The sequence below is a fragment of the Carassius gibelio genome, chromosome B19 (assembly GCF_023724105.1).
Source record: "Carassius gibelio isolate Cgi1373 ecotype wild population from Czech Republic chromosome B19, carGib1.2-hapl.c, whole genome shotgun sequence".
NCBI lineage: Eukaryota > Metazoa > Chordata > Actinopteri > Cypriniformes > Cyprinidae > Carassius > Carassius gibelio.
Genome location: NC_068414.1, coordinates 16,987,797 through 17,005,084, shown reverse-complemented (window position 1 = coordinate 17,005,084; position 17,288 = coordinate 16,987,797). Strand labels below are relative to the sequence as shown.

Below are 17,288 nucleotides of genomic sequence, written 5' to 3'. Positions count from 1 at the left end.
GCTCGTCTCCAGCTTTTGTTCATCTGTCTGTGACCGCGAGCCGGAGAACAGGAGCCATTGCCTCTCAGTAACGTTACAGCAGCAGCACAGCAGTCGCTCGTGTGTTCGGACCTCAGAGGTGGAAGTGGATACAGAAGTAGTTTTGCCATCAGACATTTGGTGTTGAAACCTCCTTTAACTGAACATGGAGACTGAGAACAAATACCTCCCGCAGCTGCTGGCGGAGCGCGACAGCCTGGACGCGTCGTTCACGCACGCGATGAAACTTCTAACCGCAGGTAAACGCCGTTGTTTTGTGAAAACGAAGGAGAGGAGGCTAAACCGGGAACGTGTTGCTATGTAGAGAAATCGTAATTTTATTTAGAGAAACGCTGTGAATCTACGGTAGTCTTTCACGGGACGCAGGGCGACCGTTACAAAGTCTCGCTTCAGCGCGCGCGCGGCACGTGCAAACGTTTCAGTGATTATTTTATGCTTTTCTCGGCGGGACAAAATCCACTTTAACCGGGTGATAAAATTTATTTTTACCCTTCTCCATTAAAACCCGTGGTGGTGTAGAGTTGTTCTCCCCTCATTCACCGGGCAGCAGTCCCGTGTCCGCTCCAGTGCGATGTTTGAGCCGCGTGTTGGATTCGGTTTAACGTTAACCGCTGTGCGTTCTTCGAAGTGGAAACTTTTGAACCAGATTACGCGTTTTATACAACTCTACCACAGCAAACTAGTATTGTAATGTTATAAGAATTATAGTAAATTTCAGTGAGATATAAAAAAATGACTGTCGTATTATAACTATTTATTATTTGTTTAATATAAATATTTGTTGCCCTTTGTTTGCTTGTAAGGAGGGCTCTGTATCTAAGGGGGTCAACGTGGCGTTTCTTTGTAACGTTACGCGTCAAGTCCCAGCCTTACATTCACTTATCTTTCATGTCTAGACGGAAAGATCTGGAAAGCTTTAGATGAAAACCGTCCAAGTTTGATCAAATGCAATTGAAGTCGGCTGAATGTCTTAAGTTTGAGATTACTCGTAGTAATAAAAAACATGTTCCGGACCATATGTGCCTTTAGTGCGGGAAGTGTTACATCTGGAGATGAAATGGTTTTTTGGTGTAGGAAATGTCTTTTCCTGGCCTCATTTCACCACGTCTTATATCATCAGTCTAGTGGGAGGTTAACCGTATCTTGTGGCTTATATTAGCAGATCAGTTCCTTAAGTTACCTTTGCAGAGGCATGCAAGTGTTGGTTTTTAGCATCACACTTGCAGTAAAAAGCAGGCTATTGATTGATGGCTTTTGCTGCCAGTGAGGCAAGCACTTTTCTTTGCAACCTGAAGCAAACACTTAAATCTCAGAAGCACATGTGGGATTGATGTAAAATGACCTAGAGATGGCTAGAGAAAATCTTCCAGGCCTGTAAACACAAATTTCTAATCCAGTCATATTTAAATGAGGGTGATATAACCAAGTATGTTAATATCACTCCTGATTATTGATGGCCATTTTTAAGGGTTAAACCTTGATTCTTGAAACAGAATATATTAATGATCTTGTTATCTGATTGAAGTTAAAACGCAATGTGCGCAAATGTTTCTGGTGTTTGAGTTTTGTAATGCAAGTAATCTACTTAAGCAATGACTGGTAAAGTAACTTCAAATATATAGAGATGCTCTAATTTTTGCGTTTAAATTTTCAAATCTGGTGCCAGATATTTTTTTTTGTTTTTGTGTGGCTTTTTAGAAATCGAGAGGGTTGAGAAAGGAGAAACCGAGAAAGATACAGAAAGCTACCTGGACATCTTCACCCAGAAAAACATTAAACTGAAGGAAAGGGTTCTCATACCAGTCAAACAGTACCCTAAGGTGAGTGTCACTGTGGTATTCAGGAACATGTATGCTGTGCTGGTTTGCTCGATTACATGTGCGCTGCTTCAGATCTGGTGTTGAATGAATGTGTAACACCTCAGTGGAAGGAAAGGTTACCTAAGGATTCTTGAGGGGTACAAAAAATTAAAGGAAAGTAGAACCTATTTCTTGATAAGTATTGCATTCGTATTGGAAAGAACCATTAAATAGTGGAATAGTAGTTCTGGTCTCACCATAAGCATTTTTTTTTTAAATTTTGCAAACATTGAAGACTGCAAAAGACCTGTAATCTGTCATGAAGAGACTTTAGTTATTTTCTAAATGCATGTTTTTTTTTGGTATACGTCCTGTGATATCTTACCTGCCAGAGGCGATCAGACCGTTTGATTGAGTCTTCTGCTTTTTTAGAGGCAGTAGCAGTATTTTTTTTTTTGACCTTGCAAGTTTGCTTTGTAGATAAATTGGGATGAGATGAAAGTAACATTTTATTTTTCTCCACCTCTTCCCTGAATCCAATCTTGAGCGCTTTTTTCCCTTCTTTTAGTATTACATGAATATCAGATTGGTATGCAAGAAAATGATTGACTGATTATGCTGCTCAAGTCCAATTGAAAAAATGCTGTTTCTCTTTAGAACAGCTTGTTATATTAAGCTTTTGCTTAGATTTGATAAAAAAAAAACGGATTGTCATGAGGATGTGCCATGTGTGGACCGTGTTTGAGGCAGCAAATTATGTTAGGTCTTTGCTTATGACTTGCCTCAAACTTGTCAGCTGGACACAATATAATGATTTTAATGTGCTGAGACATATTAATATAACTGAGTGATGGGAGTTATTAACATAACTGTCTGTTGATTACGATAAACTGCTCATAAGGTTAGTACATTTCCATTTAAGAAATTGAGCATGAACATGAATAACAATTTAAAAAAAAAATCAAAAGTTTGATTAATTCATCCATGAAGATTATCTCAAGCCATAATGACACTCTAAATGCATTAAAACATTGTGAACAACCTGAATGAAGGTGCTTATGTGAACTTTAATTTGAACTTCTAGGGTTGCATAGGGGTGGGAAATTTCTTGGAATATTCCAAAAATCCTGGAAGCAAGTTAACAATTTATTGAATGTTTCCGAAATTTACTAGAAATGTTCCATCTTTTTGCAACTCTACATATTTTTTCATAACAATAATCTATTTTAGGGGTGGCCGATATGACTAAAATCTTAAAGGCAAAATCTTGATATAGTTATTTTTTTTTTTAATAAGATTTTTTTATGATTAAGATTTGATACCATAGAATTTTCATAATCCTTGTCACCAATGTCAATATCAAACTAATACAAGAAAAAAAAAGAAAAAACTCAAGCTCACTGGAGATAGATAAACAGTCTGTGATGAAATAAGAACAAGAAACTAATTACACGACAATAGGAATAAAACTATTGACTACTATAGATAAGAAATACAGTGTGTAAAGGAATTAGTTATCTATACACACACGCACACACACATTTATAGAATTTATCTAATTAGCTTTACTTTTTCTTATTCTTGTTACATGAATGGCAGACAGGATAAATATTGGACAGCTTCCCCTTTAAGACTGAAGTCAGGATAACATATACTTTTACACATGTGCTTTCTCTCGCAATTGTTTACATTCCCTTAAGACCTAAACGACTGTGATTGAGGATACTTGTATTTGGATGCATATGTGTTTATGCAACCGTTCAAAGCCAATAAAGCGGCAAAAATGCTCACAAGCTCTATTAGCAGCTGATGTGTGACTTACTCACTCCTCTGACACAGAAACAGGCCTAAAATCAGTTGTTTTAAACGGCAGTGCTTAAAAGCGCAGACAATCAATAAGTTTTCGTGGCAGAGCAACGTCACATGAGCGCGCGCATGCTGTTATTCATGTGTCTGCCTGCATCTGTGTAATACATGTAAGACTACCGTCATTCAAATAATGAAAACCATATTGCCGTAAACAATGTATTTTGCACCACCACGAAATAAATGATAGAGCACAATATGAATCGATAGACTTAATTTCGTCCATCTGATTTATATCGTCATGTCGCCCAGCCCTAATCTCAAATTTTTTTTCTTCAAAAACTGAGCATGTCCATGTGTTAGTGAATAGATTGCCCTCCACTCTTCATCCAGATTTTAGTATGGATGCAGAGAAAGCCCATATGGAAGCACATTTGGGTCGATTCTGGCTGAAATGTGGCACTGTTGGTTCAGCCTTGGCTAAGGTTGGGCCGATGGATGATGCTATCGTCCATCGCTGATGGCTGATAGATAATACAATGTTGCACTGGCATCCAGATCCCCCACCCCTTTTTAAAAAATGCACAATTGCTTTTTAGTCTCTATATCACTTTCGAGATTCGTTATAGCACAAACTCTATTCATGCTATGGAGCTACAGTATTTGCCGCACATTTTACAAGATCATATGTTTGTCAGTGGTGCTAAGGATCTGCAAATCATTTGCCATCGTCCTCAGTCATCTCTCCTTACTACTGTCAACACCGAGATGCGGCAGTTGTCATGTTGCGCCGCATCAGCTAAAGACTTCTACACTGGACACGAAAAGCAACTGTTGAAAATAATTTGAAATGTCAACTCTTCATAAATAGAACGCAGCAGCAGTTTACTTTCAGGGATTTGTGGCGTCGTTTCGCATCCAATGTAGACTGCATCATAGAACATTTATACAAAATAAATCAAATAAAAAAAAAATATATAAAGAATATTTACAACTATTTACATGCAGGTATAAAAGGGATCTTGCTTGGAAGAGGGAAGAGTGAGAGCCAAAGTGAAGGAGTGGACACTCATTTGTTTCTATAAAAGTACGAAGATGTAGCGTACAGCTCTGGGTATCCCCATACAGTGATGGCGATTTGTTTTTGGATTTCTACCTCTGCTCGCTTAGTCATAATCATGTCACTACTAAAGCAAGCTCCTGATTGGTTAACTCGGTGTGAATTATCGTTCATATTTTCATATTTTTCAACTTGAGCAAATCACGCGTTACGCACTTCAAACGCCCGAAATGCTCAATTTGCGCTACAGGATGTCTATCGCATCTTTGCATTGACTTAACGCTTCATTTGCAAGTCTGATGTGAATGCACCATAACAGCCGAGTTGAGGCTACAAAACACTTCTGGCTGACAAACGGCTTTTCTCAATGGATAGTTTAGGCTGAAAGCTGTTGTAAGTACAGCAGGTCCGCACTCAGTGTAGTTGTGCTCATTTTTTTCATGGGTGGGGTGCTGCTAGAATTAAGGAAATCGGCCACTGAGAAAGTTTTAGTGGTTTAATCTTGACTTAAATCTACAGTATGCGCATGAGACAATGTTGTTGTCTTTGACATCAGAACTTTTGTGCTACTGGCAGCGCCACCCTCTGCTCGCATGAATGCATCATCAGCACCAAAAACATGGAGAATTATTGTCTAAAAAACAATTTGGAAAGCCTATTTGATATTCTATTAAAAAACCAACAAATTGAATATAAAAAAATTAGGGCTGTACTAGAATAATCGAATATTCGAATATTCGTTCGGTGGGGTGGCATTCGATTTTCAGTTTTGAGATTCGAATATTCTTTTTGTTTTTTCAACACGTGACTTCTGTCGCGGATTCATTCTCACGCATGCTTGAACCGCCCGTTGGCGAACGTAGTGATTTATTTCATCTCATACTGAATAGGTACAAAATGCCCAAGACCTCAGCTGTTTGTGAGCACTTTAAATTAAGTGAGGATGACAAGACAAAGGCAGTGTGTCAAATATGCGATTTGAAACTGGCCTACCACAACAGCACCACAAGTTTGAAAAATCACCTGAGTTCTGTAAGTAGCACGCGGCAAAAACAAACTGCTTTTATGCGCTTAATTTGCTATGATAAATAGGCTAATTGCAACATGCTTTCAATAAAAGCATTGCGCATTTTAAAGATTTAAATTAACAAAGTCAGAATAAGACAAAATAAATCCCTTATATAGAATAAAACTAATTGTAATAGATATTACATTTTGTGTCATTTTAAAAACAATTCATTTATTCTTATTCAACTGTTTATAAGCATGCTACCGTGTTCTTTATTTATTACAGTTCGTTGAAATCACTGCGTGTTACTAATTTAATTTCTGTTTTGGGATTCGTTTTAAAGAAATGTTTGTTATTAATACCTTATTAAAGTTCTTGCTCTCAACAGACTTTGTGTTTTGTATCACTTGTGCACTGTCCGTTTTCGGAGCATAAACCTGCCCGTGTAATTCGTACCGGAAACTGTTCTAATTAAAAGATTATTAAATGTTTATTAATATTAAAAAAATGTGTGCCACCTGATCATATTGCACCAAATGCAACACTGCACTCCACTGGGTCTGCCGCAACACATTTACGATGCCGAAGAGTGAAACGTGAAGTCGTGAAAGATGATACAAATGCAAACCCACACTATTATTATATATTTAGCCCCACCCACCGAAGCTTCGAATATTCGATATTGATTGCCACCTAAGCTTCGAAGCTCAAAAAATGGCATTCGAAACAGCCCTATAAAAAATTGTGACCCATCCCTGAGATGTATTCAGTAGCAGACTCTTTGGTTCTCTCTGCTGAAAGTTCCTTTAATTTTAAATGTTGGACCTAGCTCTTAGTTTTTTTTTTCCAAGTGTTGCTTCTTTTTGGTTTTTTGCAAAGAAACATGTTTTTTTTTTTGTCTTCCAAGTGTGATTTATATATAAAAAAAAAATAATCATTTTTTGCTGTGTGTCCTAATGCTTGTGTTCCCAGACTGCCTAATGTTACCCTTCGCTTTCGTGTCAAGCAGTGCACGACTCTGGCCTTTGATCTCTGTGCATTGCATTTAGTCTGGTCCTCTTCAGGAAGATCAAAACTATTGAGTTTTTAGTCCTTGAAAACAACTTCAGTCAGTCTAAGTGAGGCACTGTAGAATTCTTCTAACGATGTGGGTTTAATATTTAAGTTTTTGTTTCTTTGTGCAGTTTAACTTTGTTGGAAAGATCCTTGGACCTCAGGGGAACACAATCAAGAGACTGCAGGAGGAGACTGGCGCTAAGATCTCTGTACTGGGGAAAGGATCCATGAGGGACAAAACCAAGGTAAAGTGTTATTGAGGTTCTTTTTAAAAGTTTGAATTAATTTGCAAGAACGATTTACCAGGGGCACCTACTTTTGTTGTTGGAATTCTAAGATGGCTCTAAAATCTCTAAAGGAATAAAAGGATGATTCTAGGCTATTTGATGCATCACATTCTGGTTGTCTGTCTTTGTGAATGAAGGTTAAATGAAAAACTAAGGGTAAACTGGATCTGCTGAACTGCTTTGTGTTTTTTAGGAGGAAGGCTTGAGGAAAAGTGGAGAACCAAAGTATGCACATTTGTCCATGGAGCTTCATGTGTTTATTGAGGTGTTTGCTCCTGTTCCTGAGGCATATGTGCGCATGGCTCATGCCATGGAGGAGATCAAAAAGTTCTTGTTCCCTGTAAGTACTTAGAAATCTGCTCTAGATTCAAGAAGGGCAGCAGATCATGTTCATTGCAGTGAAGTGCTGATATTGTGTTTTGTCTAAGCTTTCCGTTTATAGTGCCGTGATTTATAGCGCTGTGATTTATGAATTCCAAATGGGGCATTGTTTAAGTCCAAACCGCCTGCGTTGTTGGATTGTAACTCCACTTGCTCTGCCTGTGGCAGCAGATTAATATTTAATGATAAATTGGTTGTTTTCAAGCTCATTTCTGTGCCTAAACTAAGTGACCGAAAGGTTTCACTAAACAGTGTGTGCGTTTCCACTACAAATTACTTTAACCTTTGTACATTGTGCTAATGGCCTCATGAGTTATGCAAGTCTAGGTTTCACCTGCTGTTCAACTCTTTAAGCATCTGAATTTATGGAAAGATACAATGTCCTGATGTGATGAAAGTGTAATTTTACTAAGCTATGTGCCTGTCTCCCAGGACATGATGGATGAGATTTGCCAGGAGCAATTCATGGAGATGAAGTTTCTAAACGGTGGCCAGGAACATGGGGGCAGAGGCCGAGGAGGGCCACCAATCAGAGGCCGTGGAGGTCTTCCTCCTCCTGGAGTACCCAGGTACCCACACTAATGAATGCATCTTTTTAAAAGATTAATTGTGACTTGGTTTGAGCTGGATTTGCATTTAGATTCTAAAACTGGTATTAATGCAGAGAGAACCTAACACTTTTAATCTTTGCAGGGGTCGTGGTATGCCCCCACGTGGTGGTCGTGGTGGACCCCCTCGAGGTGGAGCCACAAGGGGAGCACCTGCAGGAAGAGGAGGACCATCAGCCCAGCCGCCCAGGGGAGCAGCTTCTAACCGTGCCCGTCCACCCGCCCCTGCGTCTCAGAGGATGCCCCCTCCACCACCCTCTCACCCTACTGCTCAAGAGTCATACGAAGAATATGTAGGTTGTTTTTTTCTTTTCTTTTTTTTTTAATAGATTTTATGATTTTGCTTTGAAGATATTGAGTGCACTAGTATCTTCAAAGTTTATGCTGCTGTGGATTGATTTCTTTTTTCTTTATTTCTTCAGCCTTATGACGAGAGCTACACAGAGGCAGGCTATGAATCCTATGACAGCTACTACAGTCAGCCACAAGCGTAAGTTAATAGTACAATTTATTATTAATATTATTTTTGGTTTGAGACCTGGAAAGTGCAGGTTTCCTCCCCAAGACCAACTTATCTTATAATTACTGTGGTTTATGGAGTTTTTGGAGAAAGGGCGATGTTCTTGGCTTAGTTCAGCACTTCTTAAAGTCCAGACTCTGATCTGGACCCGGAGGGAATTCAATCAGGGCCCTCCATTTCGTATTTCAAGAGACTAATTATATTTCCTACTTTGTGTATTTTTGGAGATGGTCCGAAATGGAAGCGAAGGCAGGATGTTTAAAGATTTGCTGTGTGACATTCTGTTGTCATGATATGCAGTGAGCTTAAGTTTTATGTAATCGGGCAACACTTCTCCGCTGGATAATGAGTTAAATATTTACACTTAGATTATGCCCAGTTGACTTAATGGCAGTGTCCAGTATTTTCATTACATTGATTTATTTTCACAATATCAAAACTGACAGACATAGATTTCCCAAAAGACTTAGTTGAATAAACTGAGCACTGCACATTTCAAATTTTTTTTAATGAATGCATCTTTGAAAAGACCCTCTTCAGAAAAGCTTTGATGTCATTTTCATTTAGTCTTTCCTGTAATGCCTGATAAAGTGGTGTTTGAGCGCGCAGTGCTTATTTGATTACAGCTGTTACCGGGGAAACGCTGGTGTCTGTCAACAAACATAAACAAACTGTTTTGAGAAAGTGCTTAAGTTTTGAGCCATGTATTATTACTATAAATGAGGCTGCTACTACTACTATTACTGTCTTGTGCCCTGCAATAAACATTAACTCATACTGTCTTTTGTAATTTTATTAAAAAATAATCTGCCAAAAAATCGCTTTAAATATTGGCCATCCTCTGCCCTGATTTCTAAATATCAGCATCAGCCAGAGAAAAACACTTTATCAGTCGAGCTCTGTTGCTGACACTTAAATTGTTTTGCCACTTTGGCAATTAATGTATTTTGAATGCAAAAGGCTTTTTTTTATTATGCATGTTTTGTAATAAACAATTGTTTGACCTTTGACATTGATGAAAATTCAGATTTGGACCTTTTGAATGTAGATTTGAGAACCCCTGGCTTAGTTTATTTGAGGAAATTCAGGCCAGGTTCTCTTGTGTAAGAGTTGTTCATTTGAACAGTGTTTGTGCTTGCTTATTTTTATTTCAGAGAACCAGAATACTATGACTATGGACATGGAGAGACACAGGAGGGCTATGAAAACTACGGTAAGTTTAGTTTTCTGGTCATTTAATACACAAACCTTCATCTGTTGCTGATGGTTTCAAACATTTATTATAGTTACTTCAAGGGTGTGGACAATGTAACAGTTGATAACACTGGTGTTACTGGACAGAACAGTTCCTGTATTTCAAGATGGTTACAGAAGTATTACTACCTACTGAGTCCTGGCCAATGTTATATTTATATGTTTGGAAATAAAGCCCGTCACACAGACAGTCTGAAATCGCATGCCGTCTACCATTACTGTTGAAGTACATTTATATTTGGTATGAATATGACTTTTTGAATACTATGAATTTGGAAAAACTACACTTGTCAGGGTACTCTGACCTACTGTGTATTATGAAGTAGCCATATCTGGATGAAGCACACATCCAGTTTACTTTATACTTATTTTATAGCAAGTGCCCTACCAGCAATGTTTTGAATGACTTTTAAATAGGCCTGCACGATTAATTGCATGTGATCGTCATGCGTGTCTCGTCAGTAAAGCCGGTTCTGTGATTAGCAGTAAATGTCCATCACCTGCTTTCAAATGAAACTACACTTACTACACAGAGTCGTAGTTCGCTGACAAGCTGTGCAATACCGCGTCATAATCGCAGATGTATCACATTCGGTTATGAATGCAATATTGCGTAGCTTTTCAGCGAACTACGACTCTGGGTAGTAAGTGTAGTTTCATTTGAAAGCAGGTGAAGGATATTTACTGCTAATCACAGAACCGGCTTTAGTAAAGAGACAATCGCATGCGATTAATCGTACAGAGCTACTTTTAAACAATTCTTGTACATTTTCATTTATAACCATTCTAATACAAATTTGTTTGGGGCTTAGTGGAGATTATTTATTTACATGATATCTTTTGGTGAGCTATAGATTGCTTGCTGTTGTTTCACCCACTTTTTAACTGGGTTTGCTCCCGCAGCTCAAGATGACTGGAACGGGACACAGCGCGCTGCTGGCGGTGGAAAAGCTACCACTCAGAGACAGACTAAGCCTGGGTTAAGGGAACACCCATATGGACGATACTAAGTCTGATTAGTGGAACGTCACCCAACGCTTCGCCATGACAACTGTCTCCCATGGCAGCTCACGCTTTAAGCAACCCGACAAAAGTAATTGTCCGTTTGTTTTTTTTGTTTTTGTTTTTTACTCTGGACTTTTTTAAAGAAACTCGACAGAATGGCATTTGATTGCCTCAAGAATCAACATAACCTTTAGAAGGATTAGTTTAAACATGGCTGTTTTTTTATTTTTATTTTTATTTTATTTTTGTTTTTGCCAATATCTCTTCCTCTGCTCATACCTACCCTTGCTTTTTTTGCATTTGTCCATGGTAAACGTTTGTTCCAATGATTGGAAAAAGTATTTAGCTGAAAGGTAAAGCATAACAACTGTACAGCCACTTTTTATGTGTCTCAGGACACCACTTTAATTTTGTGTTACCTTAAAAACTCTGCTGAGGTGCAGTTGCAGATTCCCATGTAGGCTACATTTCAAAATTCTGTTTAATACTAGCAAATCAAAAATACCCTAAACGTAATGTCTGTTTTGTAATAAGGAGTATAAATTACTGAAATGCAAAATGTCTTTAATGGTATTTCCAACAGCCATTGATTATTCCTAATTTGATTTAAATAGTCTTAAAAGCTGTAAATGTTAATTTAGGCCTCAATATTTTTCCTTGTATCTTTAGAGTTTTGAAATATAGCCCAATTAGACGCTGTTGAGATGGAATGTCCTCAAATCCTTAATTTGTTAAAATAAAATGTTACTTTTCAAAACTGTTCTGTAGAATAACCCATGTTTGGCTACTTATGTTTAAAGGGGGAAAAATAGTCAGATTATCATGGATGACACCATGCTATATAAACTGCATGCACAAACTGCTTAAAAAAGGATTTGGACAACAATCTCCACAAGGGTCATCTCTTTCTTATGTAAAGGGATCCTGCAGCTAAAACTGACTCTTATTGTACATAATTTAAAGAAAAAAAACAACCCATATCCAAACTGTTCTTTACTGCCATTTAGTATTTGTATCCTCTCCATAAAATGCAGAATGACTTGTGTAAGCTTGCCTAAATAGGTAACTAAATCTGTCCAAAACATGTTTTGCAGCATATGTCAATAAAGCCTAGATTGTTTTTTATGAAACTTTAACCTGGTTTATTTTTCTTTGTCTTCATAAAATCTGAAATGGCCTTTTAAATAACTCATAACCTTCGGATCGATTTTAAATTTAAAACCATGCATGTAGTCTGAAGACGTAAACTACACTAAAGGAGTCTGTTTAAAGTGTTTGATTTGACAATTAAAAGCACACCTTTAATGTTTCTCTCTCTTTTTATACTTAAAAAGGACCCTAGAGGTAAGACCTGTGCTCTTTAAAATAACCTGGATAGCTTCCTAATGTCTATAGAGAGAACTAAAGCATTCGATGCTTGGGTATGTATTAAACTTTTCTTGAATGACATTTTATTTTTGGTCTCAGAATGGGAAATGTATTACAGCCTGAAATAATTTGAATTTAAAAGTTAAGTTATGCAGGGGCCATATTTGTCAAGACTGATGCAAAGACAAGTTGGCTGCTTTTAGTAAAGAGGACAGGAGAGGACTGTTAAACTTAAGTGCAGCATTGTAAAGGTAACCCTAACCCTAAATTTGTACGTGAGTAGTGTTACATTTATATACTTAAAACTGTTTGGTAACAGCGTGCAATGTTTTAAAAGATTCAATCGTTTAAAAATATAAAAGTAAAGTGGAAAAATATACATATACAAACACGCAGTAATAGATTTTGCTTATAATAATATTTCTGTACTAACATTTCAGAGCAGAATTATAATGCAACTCATGCTAAAAGTGCTCAGTGTCAAATCTTGATCCATCTATGTTTGTAATGCTGCTCCTGTTTCTTTTTTTTTCTTTTTTCTTTTGCGATTTAATTGTTTAACGTATTGAAAAACTCAAATGTCCTACCTGAAAAAGTTACCTGGAAAAGCTTGAGTTGCATGACTCAAACTTGGCAGATTGCATGAGCTTCGTCAATACAAAATAGTTTATCATAGCAATGTTTGGCTGTTTGCTCATAGCATTCTCTCTTCCTTAGGTTGTGATGCCAAGCAATTCCTGGAAATGGAACATTTCATCGAGTTTCAGACCTCTCCTCAGGTCAGTTATCTTTTCCACTGAAACTGAAAGCTGCATCAATGCAAGTCCATTAAAAAAAGTTTTGTTACTATGTTTGTTTTCTGTAGTTTTAGTCCATCTTAATTCTGATGAGTCAAAGCTTTCCAAATCTGCGTGTTCTGCAAGAAGAGCTAAATGGCACAAAGTTGCACTGCCCTAATGGGCTTGCTTCCGGTTTCCACTATATACTCAGCTCTGTAATTACTGGTAGCTCCAGTGGCTAAATGTGATGAATGGACTACTGGCAGATTTAGATTTCTCAGTGTTGTGTGTGTGTGTGTGCTCCTTCATCTTGCTTGCTTTGCTGATCAACTTGTAATTCTCCTACAGGAAAAGACAAGCGTTTGTTCGCAGTGTAAGAGCAATCTTACCTTTGAACACCAGCTGCCTTTAAGGAATCATGGACAGTCTGACTGAACAGCTTCTGAACAGTGTGGAATGGCAGAAATCGATGGTCCTGTCGGCTAACATTTGATACAGCATCCTCGTAATGTGTTAAAGCAGAAAAGTCTTAAGCTCTTGGTGCGGTTTATATTGGCTCTCCAGTCATTATGCAAGGTCATTTTCTTTGTACTGAAAGTTTCTTTATACTTGTTCACCTCATCAAGTGCTTTCTAAGCACACTTTATTTGCAGTGTTCATCTTTTAAATTGACTACTACAGCTCATGTTGGCCAAGAAATAATTTTAACAAGCTCAAAAAATTCTGTCTGGGCTCTCCAGACGTCTACCTCTGACAATACTCCAGTGCTTTATTCTGCAAGACGAGCATTTCTTCCCTGGTTCCTTGCTCGAGGAACGTACATGCTAATTTGGAGCTGTCCAGCCCCTATCTCTTAGCACAGACTTTGTCCGTTAATTGCCATGGTAATTTTAATCTTTCTCTTGAGTAGATATGTTTGAATGGGTTTATGCTGGCGGTGCTCTCTTGCAGTTGTATGAATCACAAATGAATCTTGTGTCTGATGAACCAAGCACAAAAAGCTCCAGGTTTTTGCAGTGTAGCGTAACGGTTGATCTAAATCATACCAATGTTTTTTACCTTCTGGATAAAGGTCTTACTTGGCCTATTTGAGAGCTTTCCATAAATTCTGTTGTTTTTTTAAAATCCTTGCTGTGTTTTGCACTGTGCATGTGTATGTGGTGTTGTCAGTGTATATCACTGTAGCTTCCATCTCTTGAAACCCCCCCCCCCCCCCCCCCCCCCCCCCCCCCCCAGCACACACAGGATCCGTGCCTGTCATTCTGACCAATTACCACCGCTAACAGTGTGTGTCCTCCCCCGCAGAGCCACCACTGGTTGCTGACTGGCTAACATGACTAATGCATTATTGCATTAGAGACAAATCAGTCCTCAACAAAGATTTTAATAAGCATCAGACACTGCTCAAGTTTCAATCAAACAATTGGAAATGGGTACGCGTGTGTAGAGGATTGACTGGTTTGTATGCAGACTTCACCGTTATGAAAAATGGCAAAAGCAGACAGATGCTTAGGGGTTAAAGAAAACTATCAAAAAGGACGAAATTTTCAAACCCACTGTGAGCACTTAATGGGTCTTTGTTGACATGGTCATATCTGTTTCCATTGGACATGCGTGCCCTTACAGCTGCTGGGGGAATGCCTCTGGGGTAATATGCAAGGCATGTGTGGTGGTCTGAAACTGGGGGATTGTGGCTTGGCAGCTCTTTCCTTTTTAACACACATTGTGCATGCCGAAAACAGGAAGCATGGCTTTGTGAATGCAAATGGAATTGAAAAATGCTTACACTACTGACTGTCCATCTTCCTGCATGGTTATTTTGCTAGATTCACACCTAACCAGTTCACACACACTCCAGGGAGTCAGGGTTTTGAGTGCACGGGGAGGAGTTATGACTGTTTCTGGCTCGCGTCCTGGAGAACCGTGGCCGCTGGCCACCTCCTTTAGTGTGAAATGCGGGTAATAACTGAGCCTCCTAAAGGTCTCTCTCAATGTGCTGTGATGAAAATGAATTGAATCCATCCATGTGGAATCTGGCTCGAGTTATCCGTAGCCCTCCAGGACTAAAAGTTGGACACCTCCACCTTGGCTGTCGCTGAAGTAACATTCCATTGCATGTTTTCCAACATCCACATAAGCAGACACACCTAACATAATGTCGGGAAACCATGGGAATTGCTTGGGATTAGTGATGAAATACAAGTGCCAGGAGTCTGAATTCTTTTGTTTTCCTAAGGAGATTGATGAGCCTGTATTTACAGTGCAACTAAACTGGATTTGAGCTTATTGAAGTGCCTAGCTGTTGGCCTTATCTCAGTAGAAGCAAACTAAAGCCTTTGGGGTCAGAGAAACTGTTTGGTGTCTTGGGGGAGCGGACAGAATTTTTCTTTACATTTGAAAGTCATTCAGACTTGTTTGGTAGTTGGTGCATCCAAGAGCACTCCCACACAGCCTGCATATTATTATGTTCGACTGTACAATGAGAATACTTTAATTCACAGATGTTTTTACCTGTTTTGTATTGTCAAAAATAAAAAGAAACTGGATTAAAAAAGTGGCTCCTATGTGTCTATTTCAAAGCTTGTCTTCGTGTCTCTTGATAGCTTGTTCTCTTTAGGGTTTAAGAATGGACTACAACTGACACAAATATAACAATGGTTTACAGTAAAATAATTCAGTGAAAAATATACAGTGCAATAACTTGGCTGCTAAAGAATGAAGCAATGCACTCAGTCAGCTACCATCTTTATCAAATGCTACTGTAATTTGACTTCATTTTCATTTTTAGGTGTCAGTGGCTCCCTTGTCCATATATATATATATATATATATATATATATATATATATATATATATATATAATTTCTTTTTTTTTGTTTTAAGCCATGCAACCCTTGTGCTATAAAGCCAAGGTCTCCAACCCTGTTTTTGGAGAACCACTGGCATGCAAAGTTTAGCTTCAACCCTATTCAAACACAAAGATATTTAAGGATCACTTTAGAATCATAGGCAGGTGTGTTGAAGCAGGTTGCAGACCGACTTTGCAGGATTGATAGACTCCAACCCCAATTAAACACACCTGAACCAGCTAATCAAGCTTTTATTAGGCATATTAGAAACTTCCAGGTAGGTGTGTTGAGTCAAGTTGGAGCTAAAATCTGTAGGGCAGTGACCCAGGACTGAGTCTGAACACCCCTTCCCTATACTCTCATTCAGAATTCACTAGATTGCATCACTAACATAGTCCCTCGAATGAAAACAAGTGAGTTGGGCAGTTTAACTAAATTGAACTGTTAATACAATAAGAGTTCATGGGTGTTCTCTCTTGGCCAGCTATTAAGTGTACGTTGGTTGTACACTTGTAAATGAGGTGCATTATGACATTGAATGAGTACACTCGAAAATGTCCACAATGGTTTTGGACATCACTATATATAAATGGATGTCCCTTTAACTAGCTCACTATGAAAGGTTATTGTAGTTATGAGGAGCAGGGTTGAAGACTTATGATTAGAAAGAACCTTTATGGTTATGCTTTATGAATAACATATGTTGCACGCCTATTACCACAGAAAATCATGCTGGCTCATACCTCAGATTGTAAAATCAGCAGAAATGTGTTTGTAGTGGATGTCCGTGAGGCAGCTGTTGTACGGATTCCCCATAGACTTCCATTGTAAGTGCAAGCAACATTCAGACAGTCTGTGTAATAACTACTTGTCCTGCTGGTTGCTGTGCTGAGCATGTTTTGAAACCAATAAGGATGGATAAGATGTACATCATGTGGCCCTCGTGAATAATTGAAGACTCCCATTTAGTCTTGAATACTTTTAATGCACAACGAGGATGTGCTTTCACAAGCTGGGCACTTAGAAAACTATGTTTAGAAAAAACCTTGATGTAAGCAGGGTCTGTTGAGCAATTGTGGTGTTTTTAATGGAATGTGTGTTAAATGCCAGTGCGCTCAGGTATCTGGTGCAACAGATGAGAATCAATGAGACATGCAGAGCACTACACAGCTTGAAGGGAAGTGGGCGCCAGTCTGCCCTTTGGCTGTGCTCAACAAGGATTAAGTTCAAGAGCAAGTATCATGTCTTAAGGTATCTTCACACAGCCAAGTTAAGGCTGATCTGTGCCTGCTCAGTATAAAGATTCAATGCTGCATACAATCCCAGCTATATTATGCTTGCTTCATCCCACCTCAGCCACCTTAGTATCAAGGTATACAATTGTAATTTTTCATGTAAATGCATTCATGCCACCTCCGATCTGTATAAAACCGTCTGTGTAAATGCCACTTCAGAAACCCTTCTGTGCA

General features: G+C 38.5%; 1 protein-coding gene across 2 annotated transcripts; it reads left to right on the top strand.

The window, feature by feature from the left end:
- Positions 1-15,528, top strand: LOC127979425 (KH domain-containing, RNA-binding, signal transduction-associated protein 1). Of its 2 annotated transcripts, XR_008158790.1 has the most exons (11): positions 1-278; positions 1,738-1,859; positions 6,898-7,014; positions 7,250-7,396; positions 7,870-8,006; positions 8,131-8,338; positions 8,468-8,535; positions 9,720-9,778; positions 10,723-10,912; positions 12,910-12,971; positions 13,320-15,528. XR_008158790.1 is itself a non-coding variant. In XM_052584879.1 (9 exons), exons 1-9 carry the CDS (start codon positions 185-187, stop codon positions 10,827-10,829), a joined length of 1,059 nt encoding a protein of 352 aa, XP_052440839.1. In that variant the 5' UTR covers positions 1-184; the 3' UTR covers positions 10,830-11,960. The 2 variants fall into 2 exon arrangements, 1 of the variants encoding a protein (XP_052440839.1); XM_052584879.1 differs by lacking the exons at positions 12,910-12,971; positions 13,320-15,528 and having other exon boundaries at positions 10,723-11,960.
- Positions 15,529-17,288: the final 1,760 nt, after the last annotated feature.

What these genes read in the sequence shown, in the direction of transcription:
- LOC127979425 (XM_052584879.1), top strand. Translation starts at nt 185, where the DNA reads ATGGAGACTGAGAACAAATACCTCCCGCAGCTGCTGGCGGAGCGCGAC. An exon ending in CCATGAGGGACAAAACCAAG is followed by an intron (nt 7,015 to 7,249) that starts GTAAAGTGTTAT and finishes TGTGTTTTTTAG; the next exon opens with GAGGAAGGCTTGAGGAAAAG. An exon ending in CCTCCTCCTGGAGTACCCAG is followed by an intron (nt 8,007 to 8,130) that starts GTACCCACACTA and finishes TAATCTTTGCAG; the next exon opens with GGGTCGTGGTATGCCCCCAC.